We start from the raw sequence: 11641 nt of genomic DNA, 5'->3' as shown, positions 1-11641 counted from the left end.
ACCTGTGGTCAGGAGTTCGAGACCAGCCTGGACAACACGGTGAAACTTCATCTCTACTAAAAATACAAAAATGAGCTGGGTGTAGTTGTGCGCACCTGTAATCCCAGCTACTCAGGAGGTTGAGGCAGGAGAATCACTTGAACCTGGGAGGCGGAGGTTGCAGTGAGCTGTGGGCCAAGATCGTACCACTGCACTCCAGCATGGGTGACAGAGCGAGACTCCATCTCAAAAAATAAATAAATAAAATTAAAAACCTGTCAGTTTAAATTTATAAGCTTATAGTGTAATGAATCTCATATTGTCTTATAGATAAAAATTACATGTTACTAGCATTTACTTACATATTTTGAAACAGTAATTGGTACTTTATAAACTTATAACAAGATTTTCCCTCATAAATCTAAGCTTAAATGTGACGATTTATACTAGAACTGAAGTTACTACTGTTTAATATCACATATGAAAGGAAATTAGATTATAGAATAACAGATATAGATGATGATAGGATTATAATTCCATTTCTAGATGGGGAATTTCATATCATTGATTTTGTACATTCTGTTAAAGGAAGCACCAGGCCAACTAAATTGGTGACTTTTCAGTAGCTGTGCTGAAAGTGATTTTAGAAATAATAATGTTGTTCAGGAGGAAAATCCAAATAAAGGGAATCATGTGAAATTTACTACATGAAAAGTTTCTTTGTTAATTTTAATAATTTGTCAGATTTTTTACGACATAAAACTATTCTATGGCATACAGTAATGGTTTATAATCTAGGTGTGAAGCCCTGCTGGATATCCTAAAGCAAAACAACAAGGTATGCTGATGGACAGTTCCTGGCTCTTTTCACAGCTGCTACTTAAGGTCTGAGATTGTTCATATAAAAAATAGTAACTAAGTGGCATTTACTACATTTAAGTCCTGCACTAAAGAACCATGCATACTATCATTTTATAGCTGAAACTGAGGCTCAAAGAGGTGAAGTGATTTGCTTAAGGTCACCTGACATGCAAATAGCAGAGGTAGGTCCCAAACTCTGATCTTCTGGGGTACTCTTTCCATCAGAGGTACTTGGACCTCTCTTCGTCTATAATGCTAAGTACTGTCTTGCACCACTGATAACATTATACTTTGCTTGTGGTTAATTTGTTTCCTAATCTTTAAGTGTTGTTAATGTGTACATATTTATTAGACTTCTCAACAGAGGATATGTTAAACCACAACATTGGTATTATACCAACAAAATTTAGACTGTGGTAAACTCTACAGACATGACCAGTTTCTTCAACAAAGAATTTCAAGAAAAAAAAAAAGTAGGATTGGGTACCTGCATTAGTCTGTTTTCATACTACTATAAAGAACTGCCCAAGACTGGGTAATTTCCAAAGGAAAGAGGTTTAATTGACTCATAGTTCAGCATGGCTGGGGAGGCCTCAGGAAACTTACAGTCATGGCAGAAGGCAAAGGGGAAGCAAGGCACCTTCCTCACAAGGCAGCAAGAAGGAGAAGAGTGAGTGAGTAAAGGGGGAAGAGCGCTTAATAAAACTATCAGATCTCCTGAGAACTCACTGACTATCAGGAGAATAGCATGGGGGAAACCACCCCCATGATTCAATTACCTCCACCTGGTCCCTTCCTTGACATGTGGGGGTTGTGGGGATTACAATTCAAGATGAGATTTTGGTGGGGGCACAAAGCCTAACCATATACATTAAAACAGACAAGAGACATAACAACCGTTGTGTTTTGGAACTTGTTTGGATCTTGATTTGAAAAAACCAACTGCAAACAAATTATTAGACAATCAGAGAAATTTGAACAGTATATATTTAATGGGATTAAGAAATTTTTGTTAATTATTAAGTGTAATAATGGGATTGTGGTTAAATACTTAATATTTTAAGATTCTTTAAGAAGTCATCTTTTTTTTTTTTTTTTTTTTTTTGAGACTGAGTCTCTCTCTGTGGCCCAGGCTGGAGCGCTGTGGCATGGTATCAGCTCAATGCAACCTCTGCCTCTGCCTCCTGATTTCAAGCGATTCTCGTGCCTCAGCCTTCTTGTGCTTCAGCCTCCCAAGTAGCTGGGATTTCTCGCTTGCGCTACCACGTACGGCTAATTTTTGTATTTTTAGTAGAGACGGAATTCTGCTATGTTGGCCAGGTTGGTCTCGAACTCCTGACTCAAGTGATCCGCCCACCTCAGCCTCCCAAAGTGCTGGGATTACAGGTGTGAGCCACTACCACACCTGGCCAAAAAGTCTTCATCTTTTAGAAGTACGTATCCAAAAAGATGAATTGATGTGATGTTGGGGATTTCCTTAAAAATAACACAACAGATGAAGATGATTGGTCTTAAGTTGATAATCGTCGAAGCCGGGGTCTGGGTAACTGGGGGTTCATTATATCATTCTGCTTTCTTTAAAGTATGTTTGACATCTTCCACAAAAATAATGCATTGTTCAATGATGAATCCAAAGTAGATCATTACTTTGATTTTACATTGAATAGTGCTTCATTTTAAGAATGCCTGTGATAGGACCTGAAAGGGCCTTAGAAGTAATTAGTCCAACCTCCACATATTCCTCCTTTTCTTTTGGGCAGAAAGCAAAGAAGGAAGAAGAAAGAAGAGGAGGAAGAAAACAATAGTGATATTATATTATTTTCTCTCAAAATAACTCCTAAATTTCCAAAACAAGAAAGCAATAGAAGAAAAAGAAAACAGCGAGATATTACATTTGCTCTCAAAACAACTTCTAAATTTACAAAACAAGAAAGTAATAGGAGAAGCCGCACTTATGTCCACTACCTAGTGCTATCTCTGCATCTTTATTTTTCTGTTATTATGATTTACTTTTGTTTTCCGAAGCAGAATTTTTCCCAAAGTTAATAGTGTCCACGATCGCTACAACCAATTCGGTTATTTAGGTTTCAAGCTAGATAACCTCCAAAAGAACTTTGCCTTTGACTTGAATACATGCTTCTTGCAATTTGAGTAGTATTTAGGAGGCCGTTCCCTTTACAAGTCTTGAACCGTTTCTTAAGTCTGAATTTGGGAGACGTTAAGGGGAAAGGGTCGGCAGACAGCATCTCAATGCCTTGTTTATTTTTGGTTTTGAGTTTGCTAATAACTTTGTGATGGGGGGTGGAAGAATCTACACCTTTATATTTCATTGCCCACGTGACAGTGTTTTTGTTTTAGGGGGAATTTCTAAGGGACAGGAAATTCTCGGGGAGTTTACGTCAGCTTCAACAAGTACAGTAATTACCGTATTGAAGCTACTTGTTTTCAAAGGTCGGAAATTTGAGGTGCCGCGTGAGCACGATTTAGGGACTTTAGAGTTTAGATTTAAGTCATTATTTTTCTGTGATTTAATTTTTTAAGCAGTGCTGACACTGGGTACCTCAACTAAGCTAGGTTTTTTTGTTTTTTTAATTCCCACTAATATAACTCTCAGGTTGTGGCTGAGGCATAAAGCAGGTAATACGCTACACTCAAGCTCCTTAGAGGCTACGCAGCTTCAGGAAGCGTTTACAGCAGTAGTGCGCTTGCGCGGCTGGTCCCACACCAAGTCGCCCGCCTCTTCCCGTCCGGCTAGCAGAGGGCGCTGTGAGGTAATGAAGGCGTCCTCCTTAGGGCTCCGGAACAGAGCGTAAAAGGGCGGGAGGCGAAGCTCGCTGACGGGCGTTCTAGCCTTGACTGCTCTGTCTCTATCACCCTTTGTCCTCCAACCTCCCCTGGGCACTGGGCCTGCGGGCCTGGTTGCTAGGTGGAAGCTGGGCGCGGCGGCGGCCGCCGCGGCCGCCCGGGCGTTTGAAAAGCGGCTACGCAGGCGGCAAAAGGTCCTCGTGCGGCGGGCTCCTCTCTGCTTGCAGACTGGCCGGGCTGCAGCGTGGCTTTTTCCTTGAGTCGGGGCAGAATTAGGGTCTGGGCTGGCGGCCCGAGGCAGACGAGCCGGGCGCGCTGCAGCAGACGGCGGTGGGACCTGGCTGCGGAGCGGGGTCCGGGCATCAGGGACCGGGGGCGGGCAGTGGGGGTCCCGCCGGGGGTCCCGGATTACCCGCGACTCACCTGGACCTCACTTCCCCCAAGCCGCCTTCGCCCCCGGACCGCCCACCGCAACCATGGTCTCCAAATCCGACCAACTGCTCATCGTCGTGTCCATCCTAGAAGGTGAGCGGCCTGAGGCTTGCTTTTGCAACTGCTGCCTCCCGAGTTTTAAAAGATTAGTGTGGGACCGAGGCCTTGTTAACCTTAAGAACCCTGTTATCTGCGCTTTTGTGGTCCCCACAGAGTTGTTCAAAGTTGTACGTAGTGTGAGGTCTGTTAGGCAGTTGATTTAAAAATCTCTCCAGGGATATGAGCGCTATTTGGGATAAGTGATATTTAGCGTGACTAGCCGTAGCCCCAGAGAATCTAGAGAAAACGATTTTCATCCAAAGCAGCACGTCGATGGCTTTTATATATGAGCTGAACGTGGTCCTGAGAAGCGCGTTCTGATCAGCGGTTCCCAATAATAGCACTTATAAGAGCTTTGACTTGAATACAGGCTTCCTGCGATTCCAGAAGTGTTGCGGAAGCAATTCCCTTTACACGTCTTGCTGGAGGACTCGGGACTACAGTTCTTAAGAGCGTATATTATACATTCCTTAAAAAGTGTGTTTTCGATGAATGACATTGGTTTATTGGGACTCATTGAGTGTCAGACACTGTGCTGGGAATGTGAGAATAAAACAGTCCTGATTCTAAAAAGCTAAGGATGTAGCAAGGAGAGTGTGTCAGCAAATAATTCATCAGGATGTGGAAGACCCTGATGAATGACCACCTCTGTCTGAGGAAACTGCGGAAGGTTCACTAGAGGAGGTGGCATTTTTTGGGGTCCTACAGATGATTAGGAATTTGTCAGATGAAAAAAGGAAGGGCGTTCCAGGCAAAGGGAAGAGCAGAGAGCACTTAAAGCATGGAAAAGCAAGACACGTTTTGCCTTGCTTAATTAAATTCACTCAGTAAATATTGCTTAAATTCAGTGTGGTTGGAGAACAGATTTGCAAGAAAGTGGAGGGCATAGGAGATAACAGGTGAATTGAGGACACTTTACGAATAATATGTTAAGAAGGAGTCATTTTGAGCCAGAGCAGAAGCCTGGCTGCATTTTTCCCCCATGGGAGAGTGTTTTATAAAGGCCTGGCACTGTGTGTGGGATGGGAGCAAAAGAAACATTGTAATCCTAATCTTTGAATTTTGGAACAAGAGACTGACCAGAAGCCATAAAGATTTGGAGCACTATTAACTGTTAGTTGACTTATTGTTTAAAAACATAGCACTGAAAAAACCTTAAAATTTGGTTAACAACAGTTTTTAGACTTAAAACTGACCATGCTATGAGGAAACAAGTATCTCCTTTCCCTCCAAGGATGTGGAGGTCTGTCCACGTGGGGAGATCACAGGACACAATATGTTGGGGTATAATATTTAAAATATGTGATATGGACTGCAAATATAGGTTTGAGGGTAGGATGGGTGGGATGGCTGAAGTTCTTTAAATAATAAGTGAGCTTTAGATATGTGACAATAGAATTCTATGGACAACCCAGGCCAATCTGACAACCCAGGACATAAATGCAATTCATTTGGGGAAGCTAGTTTTAGAGCAGCAGAAAATGAGGTCCTGAGAGAGGCCTGTTAGTGCTAATTGGGAGAGCTGTCCGATGTGTGTTAATACTCATAATACAGTTTCAAGTGAGAGCCTCAGGCTTAAACTCAAAAGGTTAGCAGGCAAGGTCTTTCCGACCAGCTTGATTCCCAACCAAGTAGTTTGTGCCGAGGTGAGCATGGTGGGTGAAACATTAAAAAGATCAGCAAGATGACCAGGGTAGAGGAAGGTGAATATTTAGAAATGTCATGGTAAGAAACGAGCTTGTACAACTGGAGCGAATAGGCCTCGGAGGATCTTGAAAGCCAGTTTAGAATTAATGTTCCAAGAAATAGGTTGGCAGCATGTATTCCTAAATAGAATGCTTTTCTTGAGTTCAGTTTAGTAGCAGTGTGCAAGGAAGAGAACCTGGAGTCAAGGGTGTCAGTTAGGTTGTTTCCACAAACATACCCAAAACTAGCATGTGGTCCTCCCTCCAAACTATTCTTCTCTCTTGTTTGTACTGTATTTCCATTCATCATAACCATGCTGTTGCCTCAAGCCAAGAACCAAGGAGTCGTCCTCAGCCTGGATTCACTCTCCATTTCTAACTTCCAAATGGTCACCAAGTATAATTGATTTTATTTTCTGAATAATAATAGATTCTACATATAAGTTTTTGAATGAATGAGTTTACATTGTGAGTGCCTTGGTAAGGGGCCCTCATTATCCACCTAACTTATTGTAATAATCTTTTCAATAGTCTGATTCTTGAATGTTTTCTTCCTTTCCAGAAACATCTAGACTTCCTCCATTACTCCCTGGGGATAATCTTTCTGAAATGCAAATCTGATTTTCTTAAAGTCCTTCAGTGTCCTAAAGGATAATAATGTCTGTATTTCTTAGAATGGCATACATGGCCCTTTGTGGTAGACCTCTTGCCTACCTTTTCAGTCTCATTTCCCCTCATGTATTCCCATCCCTTCGGCTTGGTGGAGGACTCGGGGGACTACAGTCCTTAAGAGTTACTTGCAATTTCTTGACTACACTTTTAGAAATGCCCTTTATTTAAAAGAAAATGGTTAAGCTTTTACCATGAACAAAATTTGGGCTATGTACTAGATTCCAAGGATGAAAAAGACCATTTCTGTTCTCTCCGTATCATTGTCTGCAGCAAGGCAGGCACCTGTTTGTTCCACTTCACATCCTCTGTTCTCAAGCTTGTTGGAAGCTGTTAGTTATCATAATACGGAAAATGTAGGTTCTTTGACATATATGACATTCATTTGGGGAAGCTAGGTATCTTTTGGAGCAGCAGAAAATGAGGTCCTGAGAGGGGCCTCTGTTAATGCTAACTGGGAGAGCTGTGCGATGTGTGTTAATACTCCTAATACAGAGTTTCAATGAGAGCCTCAGGCTTAAACTCACGAGGTTAGCAGTCAAGGTCTTTTTAACAGCTTAATTCCTACACTTCCCCCACAAGTAGCTTGTGCCAGGGTGAGTAGCAGCAGGGATTTCTTTATTAATCAGTGGATAAAATTCCCCTCACTAAGATCCACCTTAACAGATTCATAAACAAGAGGACTAGTTGACTCAGTGCAAGATTCTTAGTGCTTCTTCGTTGATGTTCTTTAGCTTCCTGTTTTCAGTTTTTTTTTGGTTTGTTTCTCTTAACTAGACCCTCAGTTTTTTTAGAGCAAGTACTCTATTTTACTCATTTTGTACCCCACCATCTGATAAAATACCTGACTCTGAATATGTCTTCAATAAACATTGATGAAATGGGGTTTGGCAGTACAAATGAAAAGTGATGTGTAGATAGAATATTTGAATATTTCTTGATAGTGTACAATGTTGTCCTTGAGAATAGAATGAAGGAATCCATGTGGCTATTTTTCTTTAGCTAATTTGGAAAGTATTCTGTTTTTTTTTTTTGTTTTTTGTTTTTTGAGACGGAGTCTTGCTCTGTTGCCCAGGCTGGAGTGCAGTGCTCACTGCCACCTCTGCCTCCCGGGTTCAAGCTGTTCCCCTGCCTCAGCCTTCCGAGTAGCTGGGACTACAGGCGCATGCCACCACACCCAGCTAATTTTTTGCATTTTTAGTAGAGACGGGGTTTCACCAGGAAAGTATTCTTAACTGAGTTAACAGAAAAATTAAGCTGCAGGCAAATTTGTTTTTACTAATTTATTTCCCAGCTCTTCAGATGACTGTTCTCTATTAAGTACTGCTATAGTAGTATCTAAAATTCGTGTAATCACATTAAGTGTTTAATTCCAGATGTTGTTGAGATCATTCCTACTCAAAGTGTGGACCAAGGACAGCAGCATTCACATCAACTTGGATCTTGTTAGAAATGCGGAATCTTAGGCCCATCCTAAATCTACTGAGTCAAAATCTACATTTTAACAGGGTCCCTAGGTGATTCATGTGCACACTAATGTTTGAGAAGCACACATTTATAAATTATAGCTTTCCATTTGATTCATGTTTCTTATGAATTATGGAAGTGAGCGTATATGTGAGCCTGCATTAGTGAGGTAGCTTATGGAATGCATGTCAACCACACTTAACAGATCTTTAGTTTAAAAAAAAAACATGCTAGACTGGGCATGGTGGCTCATGCCTGTAATCCCAGCACTTTGAGAGGCCGAGGCGGGTAGATCACCTGAAGTCAGGAGATCCAACATGGCAAAACCCTGTCTCTACTAAAAATACAAAAATTAGCTGGGTTTGGTGGTGTGCACCTGTAATCTCCTACCTCGGGAGGCTGAGGTAGGAGAATCGCGTGAACCTGGGAGGCGGAGGTTGCAGTGAGCCAAGATTGCGCTACTGAACTCCAGCTGAGCAACAGAGTAAGACTCCATCTCAAAAAAAAAAAACCAAACAAACAAAAAAACACATGGTAAATGATCCTGTTTGATTTTTGTACACTTTTGATTAATCTGTATATTCTGTTTCTCCAGGTCGGCATTTCCCCAAACGTCCAAAGCATATGCTTGTAGTGGAAGCAAAGTTTGATGGAGAACAGTTGGCTACTGATCCTGTGGACCACACTGACCAGCCAGAATTTGCTACTGAGTTAGCTTGGGAAATTGACAGGAAAGCGCTTCATCAGCACAGGTGATTATCATTTTCATTTTAAAGTAGCTTCTTTATTGGTTTCTTATTTTTCAGGCTGTTATAAATAAATACAGGTTGAGTATTTAATACTTGGGACCAGAAGAATTTTGGATTTTTGGAATATCTGCATAATCAAAGTAAGATACCTCGGGGATGGGACCCAAGTCTAAACATCAAATTTATTTATGTTTTACATTATACACATAGTCAAAGGTAGTTTTATATAATATTTTAAATAAATTTTCATAAAATGAAGTATGTTAAATGCTTGTGTGTGGAATTTTCCGTTTGTGGCATTATGTCAGCACTCAAAGTTTTAGAATTTGGAGCATTTCAAATTAGGAATGTTCAACCTATAAATTTTGTATCTGTCATTACATTTAATAATTATAGTTATTGAGTGTTTTTTTAATGTGACAGGAAATTTTTAAAGTACTTTGCAACAATAACAGTTAAACATCAGAACAACACTATGAAGTTGGTTTATTTCCCCCATATTATAGATGAGGAAACTGAGGCCTGAGATGTTAAGTATTAGTAACTTGCTTTAAGTCTGTTAGCTTAGTAGTGGTAGAGCCCAGCCAATTCAGCTCTAGAGCCTAAGCTTTTACACTACACTTACACTGAGCTGTTTGGGTTTTTTTTTTCCTAATGTGTGAGACAGTAGATATTCTAGAAATAACTTGATGATACCTACTCATTATTAAATATGGTTGGAATTCCTTGTAATTTCTGTTAATTTACTTATTGTATATTTACCTGGCTTGCCAAGGATATATAGAGGGGTATCCAGTGAAAAGTTATGAAAGTAATTCTATCAAGGTTTCTTTCTAATTAATTTACATTTGATTTTAAACAAAACCACTTTATTAGTATATAAAATAGACTTAAAGTTATAGTATATATTTTTTGTGAACTCTGACTAGAAGCAGGCAACAACAATAAAAGCAATACTCTATTAAAGGATTAAAAATATATTTTCTTCTGGAAAACATGTTATCACTTTAATACTTGCTTGTTCTCAGTACTAAATTAAATCAAAATGGAAAGTTAAAAAAAAGGAAAGCAAGGAAAAATCTATTTGCCTCTATTGCTAGAGTAGTCCATGGATTTATTTGAAGAAGTATTGCATTCTTGGAGAATATCAGTGTTGGATTTCCTTTCAGTGGTGTCTGTAATGGAGTCCTGCTATAAGCTGTTAGGGCTTCCATTTTGTTAATGCCAGGTTAGTACCACACTGATTGTTGTAGGCTGAGAAAATACGGATAAATTGAATTTATAAGTGATGATTTTGTGCTAAGTGCAGTTCTATAATAACTCCACTAGATAAAAGCAGTGGCAAAATCTATTCAGCTTAATGCATGAGCCAGTTTAGGGGTTCCGAACTAAAACAGAGCCCATGCTAAACAAGCCAGTATCATTCTTTCAGAACATAGTTATGTGTTATAAAATAAATTTAAATTTAAATTAATAATATATTTAATTCCTGTTTGTTTTTTAGCTACAAAAGAGCTATAAGCATGTATTTGTATTTGTAATTTTATGTGTGTTACAGTATAAGAAAAATAAAATAGGTTCTGAAAATTCATGATAATTTTTTACTTTCAGAAAGTTTTACACATTACAGAAGCTTGAGAAACATTGACCTACATGATGGCTTCTTAGATGAAAGAATGTAAAATATGTTGACATGTTTTGTATAATATTTAGTTGGTGTAGAGGTTAGTAGATATAATTAATAACCTGTTTTTTTTTTTATTTTTTTTTTATTTTTGAGATGGAGTCTTGCTCTGTCACCCAGGCTGGAGTGCAGTGGCGCGATCTCGGCTCACTGCAACCTCCGCCTCCCAGGTTCACGTGATTCCCCTGCCTCAGCTTCCTGAGTATCTGGGATTACAGGCGCATGGCACCACACCCAGCTAGTTTTTTTTTTTTTTTTTTAGTAGAGTTGGGGTTTCACCATGTTGGTCAGGATGGTCTCGATTTCCTGACCTCGTGATCTGCCCTCCTCGGACTCCCAAAGTGCTGGGATTACAGGCGTGAGCCATTGCGCCTGGCCTAGTTCTTGCCTGTTGAAGAGTTTTTTAGACAGTATAAAACAGTTATAGTTTTATCCAACAAAATTGTAAGTATCTTGATAATAGGCAATATTTTCAAGGCCAATAGAAAGTTTGTTAAGCAAAAACCATTTTATTTATCACGTTTTGTTATAGGCTACAGCGTACTCCTATCAAACTCCAATGTTTTGCCTTGGATCCTATAACTTCAGCGAAGGAAACCATAGGTTACATCGTTCTGGATTTAAGAACCGCTCAAGAAACAAAGCAGGTATTGCCCTTTTGATGTTTTGCTAATGATTATGTTAGACAGTTGATTATTTTCAGTAGATAACAGATTGATGAAAAGGACATGAAATACTAGACCTGATCAATCATAGGCTTGAGCCAATATGGCAGTTCTTTTTTTTTTTTTGAGACGGAGTCTCTGTTACCCAGGCTGGAGTGCAATAGCACAATCTTGGCTCACTGCAACCTCCACTTCCCAAGTTCAAGCAATTCTCCCTGCCTCAGCCTCCTGAGTAGCTGGGATTACAGGCACTCACCACCACGCCTGGCTAATTTTTGTATTTTTAGTGATGGGGTTTTGCTATGTTGGCCAGGCTGGTTTCAAACTCCTCACCTCAAGTGATCTGCCTGCCTCGGCCTCCCAAAGTGCTGGGATTACAGGCGTGAGCCACTGCACCCAGCCAATATGGCAGTTCTTATGTTTTAGTTTATGAATTAGATTTAGAAAATCTCAACATTTTAATCATTTCCTTGACCGAGAACTGTCTTTCTCAAAAAGACATCTCTGAACTGGCTTGTATCCAAGTTGCTATTACCGGAAGCTTAA

General features: G+C 40.0%; 1 protein-coding gene across 2 annotated transcripts in view; it reads left to right on the top strand.

Annotated features, from left to right (window-relative positions):
• Nucleotides 1-3598: 3598 nt before the first annotated feature.
• CEP120 (centrosomal protein 120) overlaps nucleotides 3599-11641 on the top strand; it is a 75601-nt gene continuing 67558 nt past the window's right edge. Inside the window, exons 1-3 of one of the 2 annotated variants that reach the window (XM_063665172.1) lie at nucleotides 3599-4170; nucleotides 8593-8749; nucleotides 10963-11077. In XM_063665172.1, the coding sequence (XP_063521242.1) occupies nucleotides 4122-4170; nucleotides 8593-8749; nucleotides 10963-11077 (321 nt within the window). In that variant the 5' untranslated portion in view covers nucleotides 3599-4121. The remainder of the gene's footprint in view (nucleotides 4171-8592; nucleotides 8750-10962; nucleotides 11078-11641) is intronic. The other variant, XM_063665171.1, reaches the window with a different exon arrangement.

Source organism: Pongo pygmaeus, chromosome 4 (assembly GCF_028885625.2).
Source record: "Pongo pygmaeus isolate AG05252 chromosome 4, NHGRI_mPonPyg2-v2.0_pri, whole genome shotgun sequence".
Taxonomy (NCBI): Eukaryota; Metazoa; Chordata; class Mammalia; order Primates; family Hominidae; genus Pongo; species Pongo pygmaeus.
The sequence above is the reverse complement of the archived record's forward strand: the minus strand, read 5'-3'. Positions and strand labels throughout refer to the sequence as shown.